This window comes from Podarcis melisellensis (genome assembly GCF_964234715.1).
Source record: "Podarcis melisellensis genome assembly, chromosome: 1".
NCBI lineage: Eukaryota > Metazoa > Chordata > Lepidosauria > Squamata > Lacertidae > Podarcis > Podarcis melisellensis.
This window is the reverse complement of record NC_138528.1, coordinates 33591917-33618437: the sequence shown is the minus strand read 5'-3', so window position 1 is coordinate 33618437 and position 26521 is coordinate 33591917. Positions and strand designations below refer to the sequence as shown.

The 26521-nt window shown below is 46.0% G+C and overlaps 1 protein-coding gene across 1 annotated transcript; it reads right to left on the bottom strand.

Annotated features, from left to right (window-relative positions):
- Window positions 1–3215: 3215 nt before the first annotated feature.
- LOC309357094 (uncharacterized protein) lies at window positions 3216–26422 on the bottom strand. Its single transcript, XM_081889037.1, has 8 exons — window positions 26292–26422; window positions 12378–12499; window positions 10482–10620; window positions 8979–9100; window positions 6962–7072; window positions 5874–5980; window positions 4081–4171; window positions 3216–3508 (listed from the first exon to the last, which is right to left on the bottom strand). The coding sequence occupies exons 1-8, from the start codon at window positions 26413–26415 to the stop codon at window positions 3392–3394; spliced, it is 933 nt and encodes a 310-aa protein (XP_081745163.1). The 5' UTR covers window positions 26416–26422; the 3' UTR covers window positions 3216–3391.
- Between the last annotated feature and the right edge of the window lie 99 nt (window positions 26423–26521).

Genomic DNA, 26521 nt, shown 5'->3' with positions numbered 1-26521 from the left:
CCAGAGTCGGCCACGACTGGACCTAATGGTCAGGAGTCCCTTTACCTTTAAGTTAGGTGATTATTACACTTGCTCCAGACCTTGGTATTTGAGGGGGATTCCCCCCCCCACTTGCTTTCATGTTTTGTTTTGTTTTGTTTTTCCCAAGCAGTTTATAAATTTTATGAAATAAAAGTAAGTATTTTACTTATAAAACCAAACGTAAATTGATACTGCATCTTCCCCCAAAAGCAAAAGCCTCAATTTCGCGAATTGTGACTCAAGGCTGGTAACATTTGATCTGCCTACTGGTGTGGATGGCAGAATAAACCGACTGAAAATGCAGGTATATATGCGTGAAACATGTGCACAGAAATGATCTGCTTGTGGTATAAGGCTTCCAACCTTTGGATTAAAACAACTGTCTTCAGTTCTGGTTTTAATGCTGAGAAGCTAGCAAAAAAGGCATTCCCTAGAGAATTTTTTTTGGTAAGCCCTTTAAAATAAGATGCAGTACATAAGAAGAGTCATCTCTGCTAAGTACCATATATTTAAACACAAGTGAAAATAATTCTAGTCCAAAAAAAAGGGGGGAACTATTTTAGAACTTGGTAAAGGCAGGATTTCCACAGTTCTTTAACCAGAGACAAAAGTAATTAACAATCCTAATTTGAAATAAACCGGGCAGGTTCTGTTTAAACTCCTTCCTCATTTACATAAAGAAGAATATATCTCTTGCTTTCCACATATTTTATCTTGACACAAAGGGCTGCTCCCTCCACAGAGTGCTCAGTGTAGAACTGGGTGGTGCTGACATCGCCACCAAAGATGGCAGGTTAACTCTGAGCTCCTGACTCTTGAACAGCATTAAATATACAATTTAATACACTTACTCATTGGTCCTCCTCAAAACTTTATCAGCAAAGATCACAAGGAATGGTATTCGCCACATCTCTGAATAAATAAAGAAATCTTCACAGCTATGTTGCTATCAGAGAATGAGGGGTAAGTGACACATTAACTGAAGAAGGAACAATAGGTCCTGATATGTGTAAAAGTCTTAAAAACTACCCAGAAAGAGACAAGACCTCCTGAATATATAACTAAAATGCACAATGATCTAGTTTCTAAATGGAATGCAGTAATAAAAGCATTAGAGGCAGGGGTCAGCAAACGTTTTCAGCAGGGGGCCGGGTCCACTGTCCCTCAGACCTTGGTGGCGGGCTGGACTACTGTATATTTTTGGGGGGATGGAGGGAATGAACGAATTCCTATGCCCCACAAATAACCCAGAGACGCATTTTAAGTAAAAGCACACATTCTACTCATGTAAAAACACGCTGATTCCCGGAATGTCCGTGGACCGGATTTAGAAGGCAATTGGGCCGGATCCGGCCCCCGTGCCTTAGTTTGCCTACCCATGCATTAGGGGATAGTATCAATGATCCATCAAAATGGAGAATACCGCCCAAACAGCAAGTGGGACCATGCATATGGACGTTGAACTCTCCCCTTTGTTAGCAATCAAAACCAGATCAGATCAAACTATATCAGGTAGTTTCAGTAACAACACACAACATAAAATAGGCATGTTTGCAGATGACATCTTACTATTGTTTACAAACCTGGAAAGAAATCAGTCATATAAGGAATATAAACACAGAAAGCACAGAACAAACAGGCATATCAACACACTATAAAATACATTGAAATTTTTATACCTAATAATTAAAAATCAATAGAAAAATTTAAATATAATCCTTTATCATGGAAGATATACAAGAAGCTTATGAACTGGTCAAAATTAAATATAGCAAGGTTAAGCAAGATTGCAACAATCAAAATGAATACATTACCTCCACTGACATACTTATTCCAAGTACTCCCCATACCACTAAATCACAACAAGATTCAAAACTGGCAAAAAAGCAAAACAAAATCCTACTAATTACCGTATTTTTCGCACCATAGGGCGCACCGGACCATAGGGCGCACCCAGTTTTTTGGGGGGGAAATAAAGGGGAAAAAATTATTTCCCCCCCAGGTGCGGGGCTGGGGCGGGGGAAGCTAGAGCTTCCCCCGACCCCAGCCCTCAAACAGGCAGCTCTCCGCAAGCAGCGGGAGCGCTCCCGCTGCTTGTGGAGAGGTCCGCGAAGCCTGGACGCGCTGAGCTCAGCGCGCCCAGGCTTCGGCATGCAGGCACCTCTCTGCAAGCAGCGGGAACGCTCCCGCTGCTTGCGGAGAGGTCCGCGAAGCCTGGACGCGCTGAGCTCAGCGCTCAGGCTTCGGCATGCAGGCACCTCTCCGCAAGCAGCGGGAACGCTCCCGCTGCTTGCGGAGAGGTCCGCGAAGCCTGGACACGCTGAGCTCAGCGCTCAGGCTTCGGCATGCAGGCACCTCTCCGCAAGCAGCGGGAACGCTCCCGCTGCTTGCGGAGAGGTCCGCGAAGCCTGGACGCGCTGAGCTCAGCGCGCCCAGGCTTCGGCATGCAGGCACCTCTCCGTAAGCAGCGGGAACGCTCCCGCTGCTTGCGGAGAGGTCCGCGAAGCCTGGACGCGCTGAGCTCAGCGCGCCCAGGCTTCGGCATGCAGGCACCTCTCCGCAAGCAGCGGGAACGCTCCCGCTGCTTGCGGAGAGGTCCGCGAAGCCTGGACGCGCTGAGCTCAGCGCGCCCAGGCTTCGGCATGCAGGCACCTCTCCGCAAGCAGCGGGAACGCTCCCGCTGCTTGCGGAGAGGTCCGCGAAGCCTGGACGCGCTGAGCTCAGCGCGCCCAGGCTTCGGCATGCAGGCACCTCTCCGCAAGCAGCGGGAGCCCAGCGCTGGGCTCCTGCTGCTTGCGGAGAGGTGTGCGAAGCCTGGAGAGCATGAGGGGTTGGTGCGCACCGACCCCTCTCACTCTCCAGGCTTCAGCGAAAGCCTGCATTCGCACCATAGGACGCACACACATTTCCCCTTCATTTTTGGAGGGGAAAAAGTGCGTCCTATGGTGCGAAAAATACGGTAATTTATACACAATGGCAAAATATCCTGGTTATCAAAAATTGTATTGTATGAACCAAACAAGGAGGGCTTGGGATCCCTTAGTAGCAGACAAAAAAATGGCAGAGGACAAGAAAGTGACTTTGATACAATAAGGTTCAGCTTTATATCGTTTGTGCCCTCCTCACACTCAACTCCAACCCCACCGACAACTCATGGCTCTTTATGGAAGGACTCACTCAACTGACAAAAATAGATATATCAAAAGAAGAACTTTATTTGAGCTTTTGTATGCCCCTCTGATTGGGTTATTCTTATCGCTCATTGTTTATGTGTTTGCATTATGAAAAGCAGGAATAAAAATAAGAATTCTTGAAAAAAGAACTGTAGAACTGCAATTCAATGCAATTTCAATGTCAGTACACATTTATATTAGAGAATTCTGTACAAGTGAATTTGTTCAAGTGCTTCTCTATCAGCAATTTCTTCGAAAAACACATCGTAGTCCAACGGCAGAGCTTCTATCCATTGGCTGAGCTGAATGTCGACCTGAAAAGAAATTAAAATTCATATTTGCACCTGCTTTCCAGTGCATGCAGACCTCTTGACTACTGATGAAGGCAGGTAATAAAAGGTTATCAAAATAAAATATTATTCTGCTGCAAGACTAACATAGGTACATGTGTGTTTTCAGTATCTTGTGACGGATTTGGGACTGCAGTATTGGTAGTATTCACACATTGCTATCTCACTCAATGATATCATTGCAAATGATAGTACTGTGGCCCTCAGTGAACTGATCAAAATCACATTTTCATCTTGCCATTGACACATGTTGCTTCCCCCCACCCCAGTCCTTCTTTCTCACAGGTATAATCATTAAGAACCTGAGGGGAGAAACAGGCAGTTTGCTAGAACTATACTCAGATCTTCCAAAAGTGCCAAATATGAGACCTACTGGCAGGAAGCCATGGGACCTCCATGGTCCTCTCTCTTGCCACCAACCTCACTGATCTAGGAGGTGGACACACAAGGAGGGCTTCTGTTGCACATCTCAAAAAAGCTTTTTCCATAAAAACGAGAGACTTGACTGCAGAAAAGTTTGAGAAATAACTACTTACCTGAAGCTCCGAAAGAGATTTCTCAAGGCTTGGCAACGTCACTAATAAGGAACCTTTCTTTCTTACATTTTGCCTGATAAATTTCCAGGATCTAGGGGAAAGTAAGTTTAGATTTCACTTGCTTGTGCAACCCTTATGGGAAATTACTTGCTTAGCACGAACTAACATGTTCCAACAAAGTGTAGTTATTATCATCCATCATTTGGCGTTTGCGCTCTGAGAGAAAAATACTAGAAGCTTAGCTTGGCCTGCATGAGCATTACAGCCTCTTTGATATGTGCCTGACATATATGCAAAATTATTTTATAGTACAGTATTATTATGGAGTGTACCCCACTGTTTGTGGGAAATAATATTAACCAGATTTATAAAACATCTGCATTTTGAAAAATACAAAAAGAAATACTACCAATGTTTATAACAGGTTGCATCTACCACCACATAAGCACAAGGCATCTCAATACAATGGATTTTCCCTTTCCATCCTACAGCCCTGTATCCCATCCCAAAAAGCCTATAGGGTTAGTGGGCTTACCAAACATTGTAGAATGGGTCATCCAGGGTCACAGTGTATGTGTTAATTGAATTGCCTGGAATTGGGTCCAGGAACTTGTACCAAATAATGGCTGCAATCCCAGCCTCAGGCAATGTCACCTATCTGCCACTGCATAACAGGAGAGGAAGTTGGCTGGCTCTTATTTGAGGCAACTATTATCACAGCTGCTGCGAATACAGGGACTGTGGCCTTCCAGCTGTGGGGGACTAAAACACTCCAACCTCCTGGCCATGCTGGTTGGGGCTGGTAGGTATTGTAGTTCAACAACTACTGTATTTTTCGCTCTATAAGACATACTTTTCCCCCTTCAAAAATTAAGGGGAAATGTGTGTGCGTCTTATGGAGCGGATGCAGGCTCCTTGGCTTCAGCGATAGCAACCTGAAGCCTCCAAAGCGCAGAGGGAGATCTCCCCCCGTGCTCCAGAGACTTCGCGTTGCTTTCGCTGAAGCTGCGCTCCAAAGGCTTGCGAATAGCGCCTGAAGCCTGGAGAGCGAGAGGGGTCAGTGCACACCGATCCCTCTTGCTCTCCAGACTTCGCTTTGCTGGAGAGGCGCTGCACAGTTTTCCCTCTCTGCGAAGCGGGAGGAGAAATGGAAGGGGCTCCACTTCTCCTGCCGCTTCGCTGAAGGGGCGCTGAGCAGAGAGGGGGAGAATCCCCCCCCCCTGTTCTCCTCCTCCTATGGTCCGATGTGTCCTATAGAGCGAAAAATACGGTATATTGATAGCTCTTTTCCTTGTCGTTGCTGATAGGGATTTGCATGGCTCTTACGTCCATAATTTATTCCATTCTTCTTCCTCTACGTCTAAATTCCAACTTACCACCCACCAACTTCTTAAATTTTGCTGTGGGCAAAATTGTACCTCTGTAATAATTTTGTGCACGGATGAAATTAGACATTACGCCACTATGTTTCCTCCCACTATTATTTTCTCATAGGTTGTTAACTGCCTGGTAGCTTCATTTTTTACTTTTGCACTTATAGGATCACCATCAGTTTCCAGGTTTTCCAATATTGTCCACTGGACTCCATTATTAGCTGACATTAAATGTGTCATATATCGCTTAAACAACTTGCTTCATAAAAACTACTTGAGTTTGAGAGTCTAGAACTTGCGCTTTTCTTAAATATACATTTCAATTCTAGCATTTTAAAAGAGGAGAAACATATGTAAGTCTAAACGTATCCTCAGGAATGTATTCCTAGTTTCTAAAAAAATCAGGAACACACCTCTTACCTGGCCTGTTCTGAGCTGTCAAGGAAATATTCAAAAACATTATTCATCACAACAATGTCAGCATTCTGAAGAAGGGACGCCTGAGTACAAATGTCTGCATGAAGTACCTGAAGGGGGAAAATCTGTAAGCTTCTAACATGAAAGATCATCTGGCAACAATCTCAAATACTGAAATTAGCCCCCTCCCCCCACTGTTCTGGGGGTTCTCCCCCCAAAAAGCCATTTTTGAAGGTGCAGCGGCATAAAGGAAGAAAAAGTCATCTTCCACAAGCAGAAGGCTTTGCACAGAGCTTCCGCTGATGGGGTGCATTTGGTGAATCTTACCTAAGACTTCCCCACCCAATTCATTTCAGCAGCTGCTTCACTTTATAGTGAAAGAGCTACTGAAATGAAAGGGTGGTGAGAACAGCTGGATCAAGGAAGTGCTCCCTCCCATCTTATCAGCTGATTGGGGGTGTGATACTGCTTTGTGCTGGCTTCCTGCTTTGCACAGCATTTTAATGACTCCTGACAACCAGCTGATTGATGGCTGCTTTGTCCAAAATGGTCTCGCAGGCCCAAAGGGACACCTGGTGGGCTAAGGTTGGTCCTAAGGCCAGAGGTTCCCTGACCCTGACCCTAAGCAAGCCTCTTACTCTTGGCCTCAGCCTCCCCATTTGCAATATGGGTGTAAAAATACTGACCTTTCTTATTGAATTATATGTATTACCACAAGATAGCACACATAAAGTGCTTGGAACATCTGATTATACAAATACTAAATACTATTATTCTTTTCTTGTTGGTCATGGGAAAACCTTAAAATCATCTTAAACCTTTTTAATTGTTTCAATATTATTAATATTGAATATCCTCCAGCCTCCGTTTAACTCCAGAGCTGAGTGTACAGGCTGCTATGGAGTTGGTTTGAATCACATGATGGTTTCAGTCAAAAAGATTTACAAACTTCAACTATTTGAGGTATCCTACCAGGTATGTGCATGACTGCGAAGATATTGCAACTCCAGTGACATTATTTTTCTATGAATATTGACTTGCTAGTTCAAAATCTCTCTGTAAATAAAACAAACTAAGAAATACGTTACTACCTTTATTCTTCCATGAAGTTGGTATTTTGCAATGATACCTTCCTGCAACCGGCAAAAGTCTGCATTCATTTCAACACCATAGATCTGAGACGCTGAGCTATAAAAGTAGCCCTAAAAGAAAAGCCAGTGTAGATAGACAGAAATATGTATAGGTGGACTGAAATGAAATGTTAAGCTTTAGTGAATTATATATATATATAAGATGAGATTGTAAGAATCTTAGAAAGTTTCAGGCCCTGTTCCAGAGGGCTTGGTAGCAAGTGCTCAAAATAGTGTTTAGCCCTACAATAGAAAGTCTACCCTGCCATAATAATTTATCTTATAAATTAGAATAAATGTTTCACAAGAAGCTTGATCAACTTATATGGACAAAACAAAAAAAAATCCTTCCAGTAGCACCTTAAAGACCAACTAAGTTAGTTCTTGGTATGAGCTTTCGTGTGCATGCACACTTCTTCAGATTCTTCAGGTATCTGAAGAAGTGTGCATGCACACGAAAGCTCATACCAAGAACTAACTTAGTTGGTCTTTAAGGTGCTACTGGAAGGAATTTTTTTTGTTTTGACTATGGCAGACCAACATGGCTACCTATCTGTAACTGCAACTTATATGGATTTAACATGACAAATGCTAGATACCCACATATTAAGATGCCCCTAAATGATAACTATTACAGCTTTCTGAAACTCTTAACCATCTGGCTAGAAAAACAGTCTATTCAGATTAAATATGGCAGATTGCCACTTCTGTAAATAGAAGCAAAGAATATGATGAAAAGAACTATTTTTAAAAATATGAGTTATGCTTTATCTGGAGGATATATTCCATTTTTAACACCATAAAGTGCTTCAGCTTTCCAAATGTTAACAAGTGTTTCTAATTTAAGATAAATTTAGCAAAAATTGACACTGCATCTACTTCATTTGTTATTCCAGGAAATAAGGGAATGCCGAGAAATAACTGAATCCTTTACACAAGTGTTCAGAGTATCTAGGAAGGTATTCCAAGGAAGAAAAACTCCCCTTTCTGATCAAGATTATGCCCATGGGGGCAGCTTATTATTTTTAAAGAGCTCCTTAAAACCTTTTGATAAAATGCTATGGTCCTATGCTTTTCTTTTGTTTATTTATTGAGGGGTTTTTATCCTGCCTTCCTAAATCTGAAGGAGCACTTAAGGGATCAATGTCTGTCAATCAAACCATAAGATAATACAACAACAGTAACCAAAGAACTGACTATAACAAATTCAGGTTCAGGCAGGAGACAAGCCAAAATCTTGCTTAAGCAACACAGACATTACCTGATGATACTACATAATTGGGAGGAGTAGTAGACTTTCTCTGTAGCCTCTGATAAGGAAGAGTTTAGCTAGGTAAGCAACTGCTGATTTTTCTTGGTAACAAGGCGAACATAGTAAAATATGAGGCTGTCTTGGATCTTTTGAAGTATCTACCCTGACTTGCAGAAGCTGTTCAGTATCTGAGGCCTGTGCTCTACTATTAAATTCCAGCCCTTCCCTAAGGCTGTAGCCTACGAAGGCACACACAAAGTTTGAGAACCAAAATTATACACAGATGTCAACTTTATGGTGAAGCAAAACATGACTGCAAAACTGAACCTGGGCAATGGCTTCCTGATATCTATTTCCTATAAACTGCTGAAACAATTCTTCTATGAAGAAACCTGAGCTGGATTTGCCCAAAACTCAAAAAAAGTATCACCAGCCCAACCCTCCTCCTTATCCAGAGACTTATCGAGCAGTGGCTGTAATATGTCATTGCACCCGTATCTTTCTGGCTTAGAGAAGAGAATGTAGTCATACCACATCTGGGTTTGGAGTAAGATGTCCAGTAATACACCACTCATGTTTTGAACAAGATTTTGAGCAAGGTAGGTTATAACATTAAACAGTGTATCTGCAGGACAACACATAGCACAGAAGCATGAATAACCACCAGGAACAGGAAAAAAGATACATCACAGGAAATTGTTAACAAATTCCTGGACTGGGTTTTACCCCAAAGAGGACCGCACCAAGTCTGGAACCAATGTCAACCACCACCTTTCCTGTCAGATCAGGCAGTACATGCCGAAAGAGAAACTTCAGTTCCGAGATGGAAAAGGAATGAGAAATGAACTCTGGGAAATAAGAGCAAAATAATTTTAAATATGCAACCTTGCTGGAACAATCATCAAACACTCTCAAATGTTTAGTAGAATATGGATTAAAACACCTTTCCAACAAGAATTATCATTTTCCCACTTGTCTGCTGAGAATAATATTCCCCACCACATTCACATCTTTATAATTTTGAGTAAAACATCAAACTGGACACGATCTTGTATTTCTTTACTTAAAAAATACCCTTAATAATACAGGGTGAGACTGTAGCACTGGACACATTTCCCACTCAATTTTAAGTAATATAGCATAAATTAAGTGCAACTACTGAAGAGTAAACGGTTTAAATGATACTCTGTGAGATCTTAACTGTCTAGTAAGTGCTATGGGTCTGCTTCACGTTGTTCTTTGAACAGAATTGTGAACAAAATGAAGAACAGATTAGAGTCCTTTTCACATATGAACACATGGTGGGGAAATCAGGACCATATCCTCCAACCTAGAATGCCATATGTTCAACTGAAAGTCTGAACATAGCCTAGGATGCATACACAACTGGTATATAGACGAGCTCTCTCTGTGCAAACAGAAACTTGCAAAGGGCAGGGTTCCTAATTACACATACAAAGCTTTTCTCTGCACAAGTGCAAGCTTCGTTTTTACATTCCAGCTATCGGTACAGAGCTTGAAAGGGGGGACCTGCAGCTGTGAGCCTGCTCTGTCCTCCAGACATTCCCTGAATGCAACATAGGGCCTTCTCTGTAATGACATCCTGACTTTGGAACTTTCTCCCTAAAGGGAACTGTTTGTGCTCAACTTCAATGGTTTTAGCCAACACACTTTTAATTGGAAAAATTAATGTTGGTATAATAAACAACCCCACCGATTTACCTGAACTAAAATTAAAAGTTAATTTATGTTTATTGGTTTTGTTCCTTTTTTATAAACTTTATTGCAAATTTTAAAAACAACTACAAAACGCAAAGTGCTGTCTTCCAAGACAATACATGTACACATGTTAAGTCTTGCATGCAGCAAAATAAACCTGGAAAATCAGCTTACTTCAACAGCATTAAGATAATTTCTCCATAGTAGCTGCTGTGACAAGATGAAAGGGAGATTACTTTACTATTGTTAATAAACTATATAAATTGAGACCATGCAGTCAAACCCATTTTCCTTTTTTTAATGGACTTTCACCTTATTTCCCATTTCATCTGGGAGCACAATAACTTGTAGATGCTTCCGCAGCTCAGTCTGAAAAGCATAGTTCCACATCTGACTGAAACGTGAAGCTACTCCATATTTGATTTCGGGAAAAAACATTGGATCAACTGCATAGGCACACATTGACCAATGCTGTCATTTGGCCTCCAAGTACATCATCTATGTACTTACCTAATGGTGCTGTCCGGTGAGAGCCGCACATTAGACAGTAATATCTGCTCATCTTCCCTTCTTCACACAGTGAGTCAATACAGTCATCATCATAAAGGAATGCATCAATATGAACTGTGGGCTTTGTTTGCTGTTGCAGCTGAAGGAGAAGCATAAAGCTGAACATGTATATTAATCAGCACATTTTCCCCAGTACTAGCTGCACACAATTTAAGCCCTAGACTTTCTGTTCCACTGCACATAAGTCAGTGGTTCCAAAATTCCCTGCCCCACAAAGGACCACTTGAAAATTGCGGTGAGTCTTGGCTGGCCACTTCATGAGCTTCCTGTCTATTGAACCAATAATAATGCACTGTGCTGGTTGCTCAATGAATTTTAACTGTATTTTTATAGGCACACCATGGAACACCCTAGGGAAGCTCTCAGACCACTGGTGGTCCACAAACCACAGTTTGGGAACCCTTGACCTAAATTATGCCTGTTTCCTCATTATTTTGTACCTCTAATTTAACATGTTTTCTCTGTCGAAGGAGTCAGTATTATATATTATACTGCTACATCAATGAGTTATATTCACGGCCAGGCATTTCATTTGGAGACCCCACATTGCTGTCTACTAAGGATGCACTTTGAAGGTGGCAGTTTCTGCAGCTATAAATGAGAAATAGATAAATGGATAGATAGCTAGATAGCTAGATAGATAGATTGCATTTACTTGTGTGATACTTAATATGTCAACAGTGCTAGCTGGAATATTTATCTTTGTTATAAAGCAAACAACAAAATGGGGGAAATTGTGGAGCAATATGAGGAAAGATAGTGACTAATTTTAGCTGATTAAGAGGAGCCAATGGAAGCAAAACTAGCTCCCCCATAGGCAGAGGACATGTAACCCTCATAACCCAGGTCCCACTGTTAGGTGGTAGAAATTCTAGGCTCCCTCTCCCGGGCAGCTAAATTCAGTATTTTTGCCCAAAACAAATGAAGATTGCAGCCAGCTATGCTGGTTCATCTGGAGAGGTGGGATCCAAAAATAACTGCAGTATTCTGTTTTTATTAGGATAAACTGAGAAGTCAGAGAGAGCAAGCTTTTGAGTTCTTCAAAACTCTTATTCAGGATAAAAGGTAAAGGGGCCCCTGACCATTAGGTCCAGTCGTGTCCAACTCTGGGGTTGCGGCGCTCATCTCGCTTTACTGGCCAAAGGAGCCGGCGTACAGCTTCCAGGTAATATGGCCAGCATGACTAAGCCGCTTCTGGCGAACCAGAGCAGTGCACGGAAACGCCGTTTACCTTCCAGCCGGAGCGGTACCTATTTATCTACTAGCACTTTGACGTGCTTTCGAACTGCTAGGTTGGCAGGAGCAGGGACCGAGCAATGGGAGCTCACCCTGTCACGGGGATTTAAACCGCCGACCTTCTGATCAGCAAGTCCTAGGCTCTGTGGTTTAACCCACAGCGCCACCCGCGTCCCTATCTTATTCAGGATAGATAGGTGAAATAGAGGGAGAAGAAATATGTTTCAGAGCATAATAGGGGGGAAAAACACACCAAAGGAACATGTAGGCAGAAGAAGAATTCTGGGGAACTTGAAAACTTGATCAATGCTTTGTAGTGTTTTATTCTGTTTTTGCTGCTTAGATGATTAAGCATGACCAAGCATCACCTGACCTACACTGGACCAATCAGCACAAGGACACTTCTCCAGCAGTTAAAGCTTATTCCCTGCTCTTCTCTTTCTTGAGCTGTTAAATACAGATGCCCTGGGCTCAAGTTCTGACAGTGACTCAATCAGGTCATTCAGCAACCTGCATCAGACAGAAGTCCCTGATAGCCCTAGTGGTGGACCCAAATCACTAAACCATCTGACACGGGAAGGCCTCAAAGGCTAAACTTACTTTTTGGAGAGCAAGGTGCTCGGAGCTGAGCATGGCCTCTTTTGGCAAACAATCTCTAAGATCTTCAGCAATACTTCTGAGAATAATATCATCATTACTGGATGTGAATTCATCAAAGTCATCTACAAAATATATATGTGTCAGGGTTTCTGGGAGAGAGGAGGAGATGACAGAGGAGACGGAGAGCGAGTGGGAGGAGGGGCAGAAGGATGAGGAAGAAGATGACGGAATTCTGAGGGAATCCACGAGTCTGAGCAGCGAGTCAGAGGATTCTCAAAAGGGGGTTACCTTAATCAAGCAAAGGGGAGGAGAAGGGAGAAGCGGAGAGGAGCCCAGTGGAAGACAGAGGAAGCAAGAGACGTCTCAGCCGGAACGGAGTAAAGGGGGTGGAGTCGTCAGCCTCTCGGAGGGAGCAGGATTAGGAGAGAACAGAGAGAGGGGGTTGGAGCAGGGTGTTCAGCCGGAAAGGGTGGAGAGCAGAACAGGGGGTGGTGTAGCGGTCGAAAGAAAGGTCAGCAGCAACGTACGTGCGCCAAGTTCAAACGTAGAGGCGCGCGGAAGTGGAGAGAGCTCAGGGGAGGAGCCCGGCCCTAAAGCCAGAAAGAGGGGGGAAGAGGCGGCAGAGGATTCAGCCTCAGGCGAGTCACGGAGAGAGGGAACCCAGGGGGGCAGGAAGACCCTGCGGAAAAGAAAGGAGAGGAAGAGGTGGTCTAGAGCCAGGCTATTAAGTTGGTGCGGAAGAGGGGAGGAGTCAGAGGGGACTTCAGCGGTCTAACGTGGCAGACGTACGGCCACAATGCTGAACTGTATGACAAGCAGAAATCTTCAATAAACTTTTCCTGTAAATAAGCTGCAACGGAGTGAGGTCTCTTGTGAGCTGGGACCAGTCCTGGGTGGCCGTGACAGTAAGTCCCCTCTCTGAAAGCAAAAATTTTTTTTTTGCGAAGCTCACGAACGGGAGCAGCCATGAGCGCTGAGGAGCAGCTGGTTGCATTGCGGAATCAGGTTACCGCTCTCACATCGGCAGTCATTGCTTCGCAGAAGAAGAATGACGACTTGGAGAAGACGTGCCAGGATTTGCAGGCAAGGTGGGAGCGCGCGGACAAGGCGGGGGCCCCAGGATCCAGAGCGGAGGGCATTGCGCTTGGACGGAGGGGGGGTGCCCTAGTTCCGCATTTTAATGGCAACTTGCAAGACTATCCCAATTTCAGAGCGGACGTTGTATATGCACTGCACTTACTCCGTCACGATTTTAAAGATGAGGAGGAGAGAGTGGGGTTCATTGTTTCGCACCTGCATGGGGAGGCCAGGGCTTGGCTACGCAATTTGTGGCGCGAAGATGGACCGGCCCGTCGCGATTCAACTGCGTTCATCAAAGCGATGGATTCTTGTTTTCAATCCTCTGTGGATGTGGACATTGCGCGCCGTCAAATGCACGGGCTGAGGCAGGGGACAGCGACTGTGCGCCAATACCACTCTAAATTTTTTGCATTGCTCACCGCCTTAGATTGGCCAAAGGACAGTAAACCGGTCAGAGATCTTTTTTGGGAGGGATTGAGCCCCCCCATCAAGGATGAGATCGCTAGGGGGGACAGACCCCAGACCCTAGAAGACGTGGTGCAACGGGCTTTAGCTCTTGGAATTCGACATGAGGGGCGTCCGTGGCACGAGGAGGACGGGCCCCAAGCGCGTGCGCAAGCAAGGACTCTCCCTTTTGTGCACAGGGACTTCAGCCGTGCGCACCCCTCGCCAATGGGGAAGGACAGAGAGGAGCCAATGGAGATTGGTGGTGCTAGGGCTCAGAAGCCGTCCCAGAGCCCTGTCCCTGGTGCAGCCAAAGCGAAGCCTCCTAGAGGAACCAGGAAGTGTTACATCTGTGACAGTGCGCACCATATGGCGAAAGAGTGCCCCCAGAGGCTCCAGAAGCACACTGCAGCGCTGGCAACTGTAACAGCAGAGGTGCAACCAGGGGAGCAGCTTCAGGGAAACGACAGTGCCTGGCTGGAAGCAGAGCTACTGGGGCTCAGCCAGGCGGATCTGTAGACAAGCCCCCAGCATCACTGCAGAGCGTGGACCCTTTGCCTCCCAAACCGGCAGTTCTGCTCACAGCAACACTCCAGTTGCCTGATGGGAGACTCCTCGAGGTTCCAATAACGATCGATTCGGGAAGCAACGCCGACTTCATGGGACTGCAGTTCGTTAAGCAGCACAACATGGCGCTCCTGCCTGCAACGACGCCTCTGAACGTGGTCACGGTGGACGGCAGGAAGTTGCTGGGGGGGCAAGTGGTGCAGCAAACCCCTCCCATGATGATGCAGATTGGCAACCATCGAGAGCTTATTAGTTTCAATGTCACCCACTTATCGGACACACCCATCGTGTTAGGCATGAGTTGGCTGGAGAGGCACAGTCCCGCGGTTGCGTGGTACCAGAGGCAGATCAACTTTTGTTCATCGTATTGTGCTCAGCATTGCTTTCAGACCGATCAGGGAGGAGAAGCTGAGCAGCCATTGCATCTGGGTATGGTGCAAACAGTGCCTCACAAGTACCAGGAATTCTTGGAGGTTTTCTGTGAGAAGGAAGCTGACAAGTTGCCGCCTCATAGACCTTACGACTGCGCGATTGATTTAGTGCCAGGGGCGCAATTGCCTGCTGCCAAGCTGTACTCCATGTCGGAGGACGAAATGCAAGAGCTTCGGGAGTTCATAGACCATAACCTCAAGCGAGGTTTCATCCAGGAATCTAAAGCAGCGGGAGGCAGCCCTGTTTTCTTTGTGAAGAAGAAGGACACGCCCCAAAAAAGGCTTATAGTGGATTACAGGTTCATCAACAGCTTGACTAAGCCCAAAGCTTTCCCCATGCCCAAGATTGACGACCTTTTAGCGACCGTCAGGAGGGGCAAGATTTTCACCAAGCTGGACCTACGTGGAGCTTACAATCTCATCCGCATCCGGAAAGGAGATGAGTGGAAGACCGCCATGTTCACCCCTCTGGGCACATACGAATACAGAGTCATGCCTTTCGGTCTCCAAAATGGCAGCCACGTTTTTCAAGCATTTATGCACCACGTGCTAGCAGGTCTCCTCTACAAAAAGTGTGTCTGCTTTCTCGACGATATCCTGATTTTCTCGGAATCGCCGGAGGATCACGATAAGGACGTGAGGGAGGTCCTGCAGAGGCTGAAGGAACACAGGCTGTACGCCAAGTTGGAAAAGTGCCAGTTTGATGTCAGAGAGGTTGATTTCCTTGGCTACAAGTTGTCCGACGAGGGACTGGCCATGGACAGGGCTAAGGTTCAAGCGCTGTTGGACTGGAAAAGCCCTCGAAATCGGAAAGAGGTCCAGAGGTTCATCGGCTTTGCCAATTTTTACCGCAAGTTTATTAAAGGTTTTGCGAACGCGACGACGGCGATCACTGACACCCTCAGTTCCAAGAAGAAGAAGTTCGTCTGGACCGAACAAGCGGAGCGGTCCTTCCGGACGCTTAAAGGTCTTTTCGCCTCCGAAGAGCAGCTGCTCCACGTGAATCCCGGCAGACCCATGCGGGTAGAGACCGATGCGTCAGATAGAGCGGTTGGGGCCGTTCTTTTGCAAGAGGATTCACAAGGCAACTGGCGACCGGGTGCGTTCTACTCCCGGAAGCTCAGCAAGGCGGAGCGCAATTATACCATATGGGACAGGGAGTTGTTGGCCATTCATGCAGCTTTCAAAGCGTGGCGACACTTCTTAATAGGAGCCAAGCACACGGTGCAGGTCCGCACGGATCACAAGAACTTAGAGTATTGGCGGACGGCTAAGTTGCAGACCCAGCGACACATGCGCTGGGCGGAGTTCTTTGCGGACTTCGACTTCAAAATAGAATACATCCCAGGAGACTCCAATGTTATTGCAGACGCGCTGTCCCGAAAGCCGCAATACTTGGAGGAAGCAGCTCCAATCGCAGCAAAGCACATTTTCGCACCGCAGGCGTGGACGTGCGCTACCATCGCAGTCGACCTGGACGCGGTGCGACGCGCGTTGCAAAGGGATCAGTTTGCACAGTCTAAGATGGAGGAGCTACGCGGAGGGTCGCGACACAACGATGAGTTCCAATTGCAAGATGGACTTTTGACTCGTAAGGGTGCCCTTTACGTGCCCACCGACGATCTTCGAGCCAAGGTTCTGCAACAGTTGCATGACGCCCCTAGTGCAGGCCATTTCGGCAAAGAGAAGACGATGGAGTTGGTGGCTAGAGACTTTTGGTGGCCCCAGATGAGAGGAGAGGTGGCGGACTACGTCGCCAGGTGTGATATCTGCCAGAGGTCCAAACCAGTGCACCAGAAGCAGGCGGGATTGCTAGAACCGCTGGAGACACCGCAGCAACCATGGGAGAGGGTAGCGTTGGACTTTGTTACAGACCTGCCCAGCTCCAGAGGTAAGACGGCGGTGTTAGTGGTGGTGGACTTGTTCACCAAGATGGCGCACTTCATCCCTTGTGCCAAGGTGGCGACGGCAGAACAGACCGCAAAGCTCTTCATCGATCACGTCTTCAGAGTGCATGGACTTCCGCAGTCCGTCTTGTCCGACAGGGGGCGCCAGTTTGTTTCCACTTTCTGGCGAAAGCTTCTGGGCATCTTGCACGTCAAAATCAACCTGACATCGGCGAGGCATCCACAAACCAACGGTCAAGCGGAGAGGGTCAACGCGATCATGCAGCAGTACCTGCGGTGCTACGCCAACCAGCGACCTGCGGCGTGGGTGGACTATCTGCCGATGGCTGAATTCGCCTACAACAACACGAAACACGCTTCCACCGGGGTGACGCCTTTCTTCGCGAACAATGGCCGTCATCCCAGAACCTTCCCGAGATTTGCGGCACCAGGAGGGGGGGGGCCTCAAGATGCCGACCAGTTTGCAGCGGAGTTGCAAGAGGTGCACGAGGAGCTGCGGAGACATTTGGAGCTGGCAAAACGGGCGTATAAGGTGCAGGCCGATAAGCACAGGAGGGCGGGAGAGGACATCCAGGTTGGGGACTGGGTGTGGTTAGCAGCCCACGCGATGCCGGCCAGGTCATTGGCCAAGAAGAAGTTAGGACACAGGCAGCTAGGGCCATATCAAGTTGAGGCTAAGATCAATCCGGTGGCTTTTCGTCTAGCCCTTCCGGAAGGTTCCAGGGTGCACCCGGTCTTTCATAGGTCGGTGCTCACTCCCTACAAAACCCCACACAGGTTTCAAGAGTCAGGAGCACCCCCAGAGCCACGTAGGAGGGCGCCTGAGAGGGGGGAATCGCCAAGACCAGGACCTCTTAACGAGGTCACAGAGATACTGGACTCGAGATGGGGGGAGGAGGGAGTTGAATATTTTCTCGCCAGGGAGGGCACACCAGCCGCTGCTAATAGTTGGGTGCCAGGCTACGAGTTAGACGAACCCCTTTTGAAAGAAGAGTTCCATGCACTTTTCCCACATAGACCCATGCCAGCTGAGTACTTTGATGACTGGCTTTTCACACCCACATTGTCAGATAGCACGTTCAGGGGTTTCTCTTCCCCCGAGGAAAGAACACCAGCATCAAGCCCGCCCAGGGGATCGTGCTCGGGGGTGGACACGGAAACCCCTTATTGGTGGGAGGAGCAGCCAGAGGAGGAATGGCGTAAGAGGTGGCTGATAGGTCCTTGGCGGGCAGCACCGGAGGAAGTAGCGATGGAAGCAGAGACTGAGAAGCATTTGGGGGAAGAACCCGACTTCGAATACACATACACAGAACTGCCAGCAGAGAACATTGCCGTAGACGACCTGTATCCTGAGCCTACCCCCGAAGAGCCGCAGTTTCCACAACCGGTCCCCGGCGAGCGGGAGGGGGGAAGGGGGGGCTTCGAGGGGGGGATGGATGTCAGGGTTTCTGGGAGAGAGGAGGAGATGACAGAGGAGACGGAGAGCGAGTGGGAGGAGGGGCAGAAGGATGAGGAAGAAGATGACGGAATTCTGAGGGAATCCACGAGTCTGAGCAGCGAGTCAGAGGATTCTCAAAAGGGGGTTACCTTAATCAAGCAAAGGGGAGGAGAAGGGAGAAGCGGAGAGGAGCCCAGTGGAAGACAGAGGAAGCAAGAGACGTCTCAGCCGGAACGGAGTAAAGGGGGTGGAGTCGTCAGCCTCTCGGAGGGAGCAGGATTAGGAGAGAACAGAGAGAGGGGGTTGGAGCAGGGTGTTCAGCCGGAAAGGGTGGAGAGCAGAACAGGGGGTGGTGTAGCGGTCGAAAGAAAGGTCAGCAGCAACGTACGTGCGCCAAGTTCAAACGTAGAGGCGCGCGGAAGTGGAGAGAGCTCAGGGGAGGAGCCCGGCCCTAAAGCCAGAAAGAGGGGGGAAGAGGCGGCAGAGGATTCAGCCTCAGGCGAGTCACGGAGAGAGGGAACCCAGGGGGGCAGGAAGACCCTGCGGAAAAGAAAGGAGAGGAAGAGGTGGTCTAGAGCCAGGCTATTAAGTTGGTGCGGAAGAGGGGAGGAGTCAGAGGGGACTTCAGCGGTCTAACGTGGCAGACGTACGGCCACAATGCTGAACTGTATGACAAGCAGAAATCTTCAATAAACTTTTCCTGTAAATAAGCTGCAACGGAGTGAGGTCTCTTGTGAGCTGGGACCAGTCCTGGGTGGCCGTGACAATATGTATATATAAATAAATAAATGATCATGTGGCACTCTCAGGCATCAACAATATTAAAGCAACAGTGATTTGCACACAATTCCAGATGTTCAGGATTTTTATTTGAAGAGCAGTTGCACAACTTTTGTTGCTTATTTTTCCTATAGGCGACAGATTTACATGCCGATGACATTACATTTCAAAAAGCACTCGGTTATTTTAAGATTTACTTTAAGATGTAGAAACCTACCAACACGGCAATCTTTGCTCCCCCCAAAGTTATCGTATTTCATTCACTTAGCCATTTAAACATCAAAGATGCTTTTGAAGTATTGGAAGAAGGGCAAAAACATGCAACTGCTTGCTTGTACGTTTTAAAACACATTTCATATTTGGAAAAAAGGTATTAAGCAAAGGTTTGTTGGAACAGTAATTGAGAAAATAATGGAAAATGGAGGGAAAGCATAGCTCAGTAGTGACATTTATGAGGTATCTTCAACAGTATGAAATATCAATGTGATAAAGTCTCCAAAACTAAGAATTTGACCTGCAGGCTGTTAATATACATTTTATTCCCTGTAGAGCTATTTTCTGCAATGTGATGACTTTTTCAGCTCAGGCTACCTTCTGTATTATTGCTTACCCTCTCCTTCCCTGAAAATTACTGCCTCTAATAGCAAACTCCCTTGACAAAACAAAACCACTGAGATATAAGAGGCAGGCAGAAGTACAAAAAGCCTTTTAAAAGGTGGGTATGGCTGATACGCAGTGACTGGCTAGAACTGTAAACAGGAAGAATACTGTTAGAATACCGGCAACATTGCTACCTTCCTTTCACCCAGCTACTTAAAGCTCAGACACAATAGAATTCTGCTATGACACAGTTTTAAGGCTGCAACCTTAAGACTATTTTAAATCAATTTCTCTTAGCTCAGTAACTCCCCAAAGTAGTTTCAAGCATCGTTATTTGTAGTTACAGTATTTTGGGAAGGAAGGTGGAGGCCAGCATTTCACTGCAAAACTGGTCATACAGGCTCACCCAGTTTACCAATTCAAGGAACATCTTGAGATTTTTTTTTTCCTAAGGGAGAAAAAAAAGAATTTGAAACCTTGCGGTTACTCCAGTATGAAAGTGGAAGCAAAACCCAGCAACAACTGAAATCCCACATGAGCTAAAAATGCATCCTCCTATCTCAGTGGCTTTGTAAGTGTGGCTACAGAAAGTACCATGGGTTATACCCAATGTTGCCATTGCGCAAGTGTTCCCACACAGTGGGATTTCCTGGCTGCAGCTCCTTGTGAACTCTTAAAATATGTTCAAGAGGACTGGTGGCCTGCAGGCAGGTGAGAGGAGAGGCAGGGGAAGTTTGTTCACATGGAACTGGATACAACTCTATAATTAGCTAACTTTTTCTTTAGCTATCTTTCTAAGCATATAGATGCTACAGATGTGCTCTGGTAGCAAACAACTCTTTGCTGCTTCCACAAGATCTTCAAGAAGGGTTACAGACTCAAAGTTGAATATGCATGTTTACTGTCCTCATGCTGACACGGAAAACCTTGACAGAAAAAAATGCACCCCTCAGCCAGCTAGATTGAAACCAAGATAATTGAACTGAAGTGCCATTCGGTTTGCTTCCCTTCAGCTCAGCAAAAACCTCCATAATAGGCTTGAGGCCGATAGGAGCTCCCATACACCCTTCATACCAGAACACACTGCAGAACCTAAAATGCCTCTGGACTCAGGAGATAAAATGATATCTCTGATGGTGTACAAGTGCTGCCACATGAAGAGAAAATAATATCAGAGACAAGCTGTAGTAATATGCAGTTGCTGACGCACACTTAGGTGCATGAGTTATTCTGATCTCAAGTTAACAAGGATGGAACTCAGCAGGCTCCCAGCAGCCTTTGCTTCCTCACCCCCCACCCCACCCCTGTGTTCCTTGAAGAAGCTGGTAGCCAAGCATGGCTCCCAGCTGAAGAACAACCACATGAATGAAAAATCTCTCTGAAGAAATTTTACAGCTTGCGTCTTCTGCATTTGTGTAAGAAGACAAATGTCTTTCCTTTGGAACCTTTCCTTCTTTACTTTACTGCCAACAGATGGAGAGTTGTTTGCTGTAACTTCTGAAACTGTGAGTAAAATATTCACTTATTTGCAATGCTGTATCTGTGATTTATTCTAGCCTAAGTATTTTGTGGGAAATATTTAAAGGTGAATGAGGGCAGATGTAAAATCTACAGTGGTACCTCAGGTTACATATGCTTCAGGTTACAGACTCTGCTAACCCAGAAATATTGCTTCAGGTTAAGAACTTTGCTTCAGGATAAGAACAGAAATTGTGCTCCGGCGGCACAGCAGCAGCAGCAGGAGGCCCCATTAGCTAAAGTGGTGCTTCAGGTTAAGAACAGTTTCAGGTTAAGTACGGACCTCTGGAATGAAGTAAGTACTTAACCCGAGGTAGCACTGTAATGGGGTTTTAATGTGCTTGGAGCAATCACCATTGTGCTAACTCTGCTATGAGAAAGTAATACTATCCTCCAAACCTCTCTCCCCCACAAGAAGAGCACAGCAAGGGGAGAATTCCCCCATGCTTTATTCTCTCCCTCCCTTTCAAGCAGAGAAGTTGAGCCAAATTTCCCTAGAGTTCCCTGGACCTGGTTCTGGAGGCAGCAGTCGCCTTTCATGGATGGAATGTGGAAGCAGAGACATGTTAGAAACCTTTATAATCTGTGGTTGTCCTTTATGGGTCAGAGAAAAACAAGGCCTAATAAAAATAACAACAGACTTGCTGAATCTGCCCAATGGCTCATCTAGGCCAGCATCCTGTTCTCACAGTGGGCAACCAGGCGTCCATGGGAAGTCATATAACAGGACCTGAGTGCAACAACACTCGACTCTTCTTTAGTTTCCAGCACCTGGTAATAAGATGCGTGGGACACAGGTTGCGCTGTGATCTAAACCACTGAGCCTCTTAGGCTTGCTGATCAGAAGGTTGGCAGTTCGAATCTGCGCAATGGGGCGAGTTCCTGTTGCTCTGCTCAGCTCAGCTCCTGCCAACCTAGCAGTTCAAAAACACACCAGTGCAAGTAGATAAATAGGTACCACTGTGGCAGGAAGGTACAGTAAAAGGCGTTTCTGTACGCCCTGGCTTCCGTCATGGTGTTCCATTGCACCAGAAGTGGTTTAGTCATGCTGGCCACATGACCAGGAAAGTGGACAAACGCCAGCTCCCTCGGCCTGAAAAGCAAGATGAGCACCACACCCCATAGTCACCTTTGGCTGGACTTAACTGTCCAGGGCTCCTTTACCTTTTACCTTTAATGCAACATACTCTAGCAGAGAGGACACCTCCCTTCAGCTTAGCTACCACCCCATGCCAGGTGTCAGCTCATGACTGTAGGCTGACAACATTCACCAGTAACATGAGGGCAGCATTTATGTGCAATAGCTGGTACTGGTGGGTTTTGAGGGGCTTTCCTGCCTAAACAATGGCTGCATACATTTCTGCCCCCCCCCCCAAAGAATCCAGGAATTTGAAGTTTGCTAAGGGTGTTAAGTGTGAGCAGATAAATGACAGTTCCCAGGATTCTTCGGGGAAAGTAATATGCTTTAAATATACGACATGCATGCAGTCTATGACTTCACTCTCCTCACCCTGTTCTTTCCTTGATGCTTGCAAGCAGCTGCTTAAGCAAGTCACCTACTTCACTAACTAGAGAAGCAATAGAACAAAGCAAAGGCTATTTTTGTCTCTCCAGCAAAGACGTGCTGCCCCACCCAAAATCCAGGTGAATAGGGTAGATGCCCTCCAGTATTCTGAAATCTGAAACCAGGATCCCAATACATCAGTTGTAAAACTCTCCTTCAGGAGAAAGAAAAGAAACAGGATGCATTCTCTAAGGCTGCAACATGTCTTGCTTGTAATCCTTTGCAGAGTTACCTGGGAGTAAAACCCATTGAATTCAATGGGCTTTCCTTCTCAGCAGATATGCACAGACTCCGTTCCCATAAGCAAACTAGTAAAGATAAAGGTACCCCTGCCCGTACGGGCCAGTCTTGCCAGACTCTAGGGTTGTGCGCTCATCTCACTCTATAGGCCGGGAGCCAGCGCTGTCCGCAGACACTTCCGGGTCACGTGGCCAGCGTGACAAGCTGCATCTGGCGAGCCAGCACAGCACACGGAACGCCGTTTACCTCCCCGCTGGTAAGCGGTCCCTATTTATCTACTTGCACCCGGGGGTGCTTTCGAACTGCTAGGTTGGCAGGCGCTGGGACCGAACGACGGGAGCGCACTCCGCCGCGGGGATTCGAACCGCCGACCATACGATCGGCAAGTCCTAGGCGCTGAGGTTTTACCCACAGCGCCACCCACGTCCCATGCAAACTAGTAGTACAGCACAAATGTTTCTTAAGAAGATGATTGAGATAAAGGGTAACCTGCCCTTGTCTCAGAGATGGAAGTAGAGGTGGCCTACATATTCCCTTTATTAAATGTATTTTTAGCTTGAAATTCATTATGTGATTCCAGGCAGGTTACAACATAAAACAAGAGCAATTACAGATAGTTAAGTGCAGGTTAAAAACATGGCATTAAAAGTTCAGTCATAAAAACACCCAGAATTACAGCAGCAGTCCAACATCCCACAAATGTATTGGCAAACAACCAGGTCTTCCCCTGGAACTGAAATGCCAAAAGCATTGGTGCTACTCAAGCTTCCAGGGAGAGGATACCCTGCAATTGGGATACCGCCACAGAGAAGGCCTTAATGTGTATTACCACATGGTGTATTACCCTCAATTCCAGATCATTAACCCAGCAACAAAGACCAGATCCAGAGTTTTTCCTGCTGAATACAGGCCAGTAGTATACAGGCCAAGTCCCATGGTTGTCATAGTTGCATGAAGTTCTAAGCTGGCCATCCCAAGGTGGGCCCAGCACAGATGTTAAAGTCATTCAGTGCCTGTCGTCTGTTCAATACTTGTTCATATCTGTTCAGTCAGAGTGTGGTGTAGTAGTTAAAGCGGTGGACTAAGACCAGGGGTTTAAACCCCACCTCAGCCATGAAGCTGACCATGTGTCAGTTACTGTCTCTTAGTCTAACCTACTTCAGAGGGTTCTTCTGAGGATAAAATGGAAGGATGGAAAATCATATCTGCTACCTCCTCAAGCTCCATGAAGGAAAGATAGGATGCAAATATAATAAAATAAATAAATAAATAAATGAGATTGGTGATGATTTCAGGGTGCTATTTGAGCTCATTTGCACCATAATGGGGAAAATGAATTTAAACCATCAGTAAATTTAGAAACATACACCTCACAGTTGTGGGTAGACCACACCAACTGCGCAACAGTGAAGGAAGGGTTGCTAAGCAGCTGCCTAAAGATAGCAATGTCTATTTCTATTACGGTATAAAACCATGGGGTTTCTGTAACTTGGTAGAACTCCTCTCTTATACTACGTATGCGAAAGGAAAAAGTATTTTAGCGTTTTCTAAGCAAGACTGGTCACAAACTTTTACTGATGCAGCCACCCAAGAATTCTTAATAGCAGCATCACAATGCCATTGTGGGGAAGTGCTGCAAAGATCCAAACACCGGCTTACCAGAGAAAAAAATTCACACCAGCTGTAATCAGGGTGCAAGAGAGGGACATCTGGAAAGCAGGTACAAGTAAGGGTCTGTGTTGATGTTGATGATTCCATATTTTTCAATGTGCTGAGCTCAAATCCATCACCCGCTGGTTACCTCATCTATTAATATGAATCCAAAATGATAACTTGCAATGCTATTTTATTTTAAAATATTTTTATCAAATGATCTCAAAGTCTATATTAAGATAACCCAAACTACACATCCCTGTTCATTTGGCCAACAACAGAGGCCAGAGACTCCCAAAGAACCTAACAGTTAGAGCAGTGCATTTTTTGAGAGGAGGATACGTTCCCCAATACTATTAGTTCTTTAGTTAGTGGTTGTGGCCAAAAGTATTCCTTTTGCCATGACATTCATCCTGGAAGAAAGTGCTACCTCCCAGCTCCCTTGTTCTTCTGCCTGGTGTAATGCAAATGTTCTCTGACAACAACTGTTTTCAGGTTCAAGATGGAAGCAATGTACCCATTACCAGCTTTACATGTGTTAGAGAACATGACTGTTTCAACAACCTAACACAGTGGTACCAACACTGTGAGGACGATCACTATTGGGATGAAGCAAATAACAGATACTGGCTTTCCATACTGCAAATGTGCACTAATTGATGCTGAGTAGTTTCAATTATTAGTTATATTCATAAATGCATATTAAGGAATTATGTGACAATTTTTTTCTACATTTCTGCAGTTTATGCCAGGTATGGGGAACAGATGTGGCCAGGCTACGTTTCCACTTTTCATCAACCCTAGACAACATGGCCAATGATCAGGGGTGAAGGGGGTTTGTAATCCAACAATATATGAAGGATCACAGGTTCCTTTACCCTGGTTTATAGTCTGTGCTTTGCATAAAAACAACAACAACAACACACACACACACTTAAGTCTGAAGTGTTTTGACATGTGATTTCAGCACAGGTAATCAATGTTGGTAAGAGGTATAACATTGATACCTTGCACTCATAAGCAGTTATGATCAAAAAATGCATACACAGATAATTGATAATGCATTTTTGCTTTTTGGCTGTTAATAACAGATTAAGTTGCCCAAGGGTTATAAATTCATCAGGTATTGCTACATACTCAACATACTGAAAGCATCTTGATATCAAAAAGGAAACTTCCCCCAATTTTTCAGGTTCGCCTTCAAAATACGTACAGGATTTTGCAGCCCGAATATGAAGAACATGCTATTTTAAGACTGCATTGGATTCCAAAACCAGTACATGGCCCTTAGGTCCAGCATCATGCTTCTCATGCCAGCCATCAGATGCCTGTGACAGAAAGCTGATCATGAAGGAAACAGTCCTGACCCTTGTGCTTTTGTACAACCTGGTTACAGAGGTGTAATGACTGGGAACATCAAACATGCAAAATATCATTAGGCTTGGTGGAACCCAAAGTAACACACTAAATTGGGGCAAGGGAGGGAAGACGGCCCCAAACAGCTACTCAGTGGGCCCTGAATATTGACTGATTATTGGGGGTGACTAAATTGGGGGAGGAGTATTCTGAACAAGAACACCCCATGCTGCAACATTTTGTTGCAGGTCTCGCTCGTAAGAAAACTGTAATGCAAGCACAGGAAGAAACAGGCAGTGGAGAAACTGATAGGACCCGAGGAGAAACGTTGCTTACTGGTCGTTCTCATCCAGTGAAGCAGGCGGGGCAGATCCCCCGCCCGCGCACCCCGCAGCACGTTCAAAACAGCCTGGCGAGCCGAAGGGAAATCCATGCTTTGCCTACTGAACACACCGCGCATGCGCCAGGAAGACCGCCCTCCCTTGACAATCTTGACTGGCGGAATCGAGATACGTCAGCAAAGGCTCTGACGTCTCCGTTCGGCGGCTGAATCTATTTACAGGTAT

Coding starts and splice junctions, on each gene's coding strand:
- LOC309357094 (XM_081889037.1), bottom strand. CDS start 26,415: ATGCGCGGTGTGTTCAGTAGGCAAAGCATGGATTTCCCTTCGGCTCGC. Junction 10,621..12,377: donor AGCACCTTGCTCTCCAAAAA/GTAAGTTTAGCC, acceptor CTTCTCCTTCAG/CTGCAACAGCAAACAAAGCC. Junction 9,101..10,481: donor TCACCGGACAGCACCATTAG/GTAAGTACATAG, acceptor CTTATTTCCCAG/AGTTCATTTCTCATTCCTTT.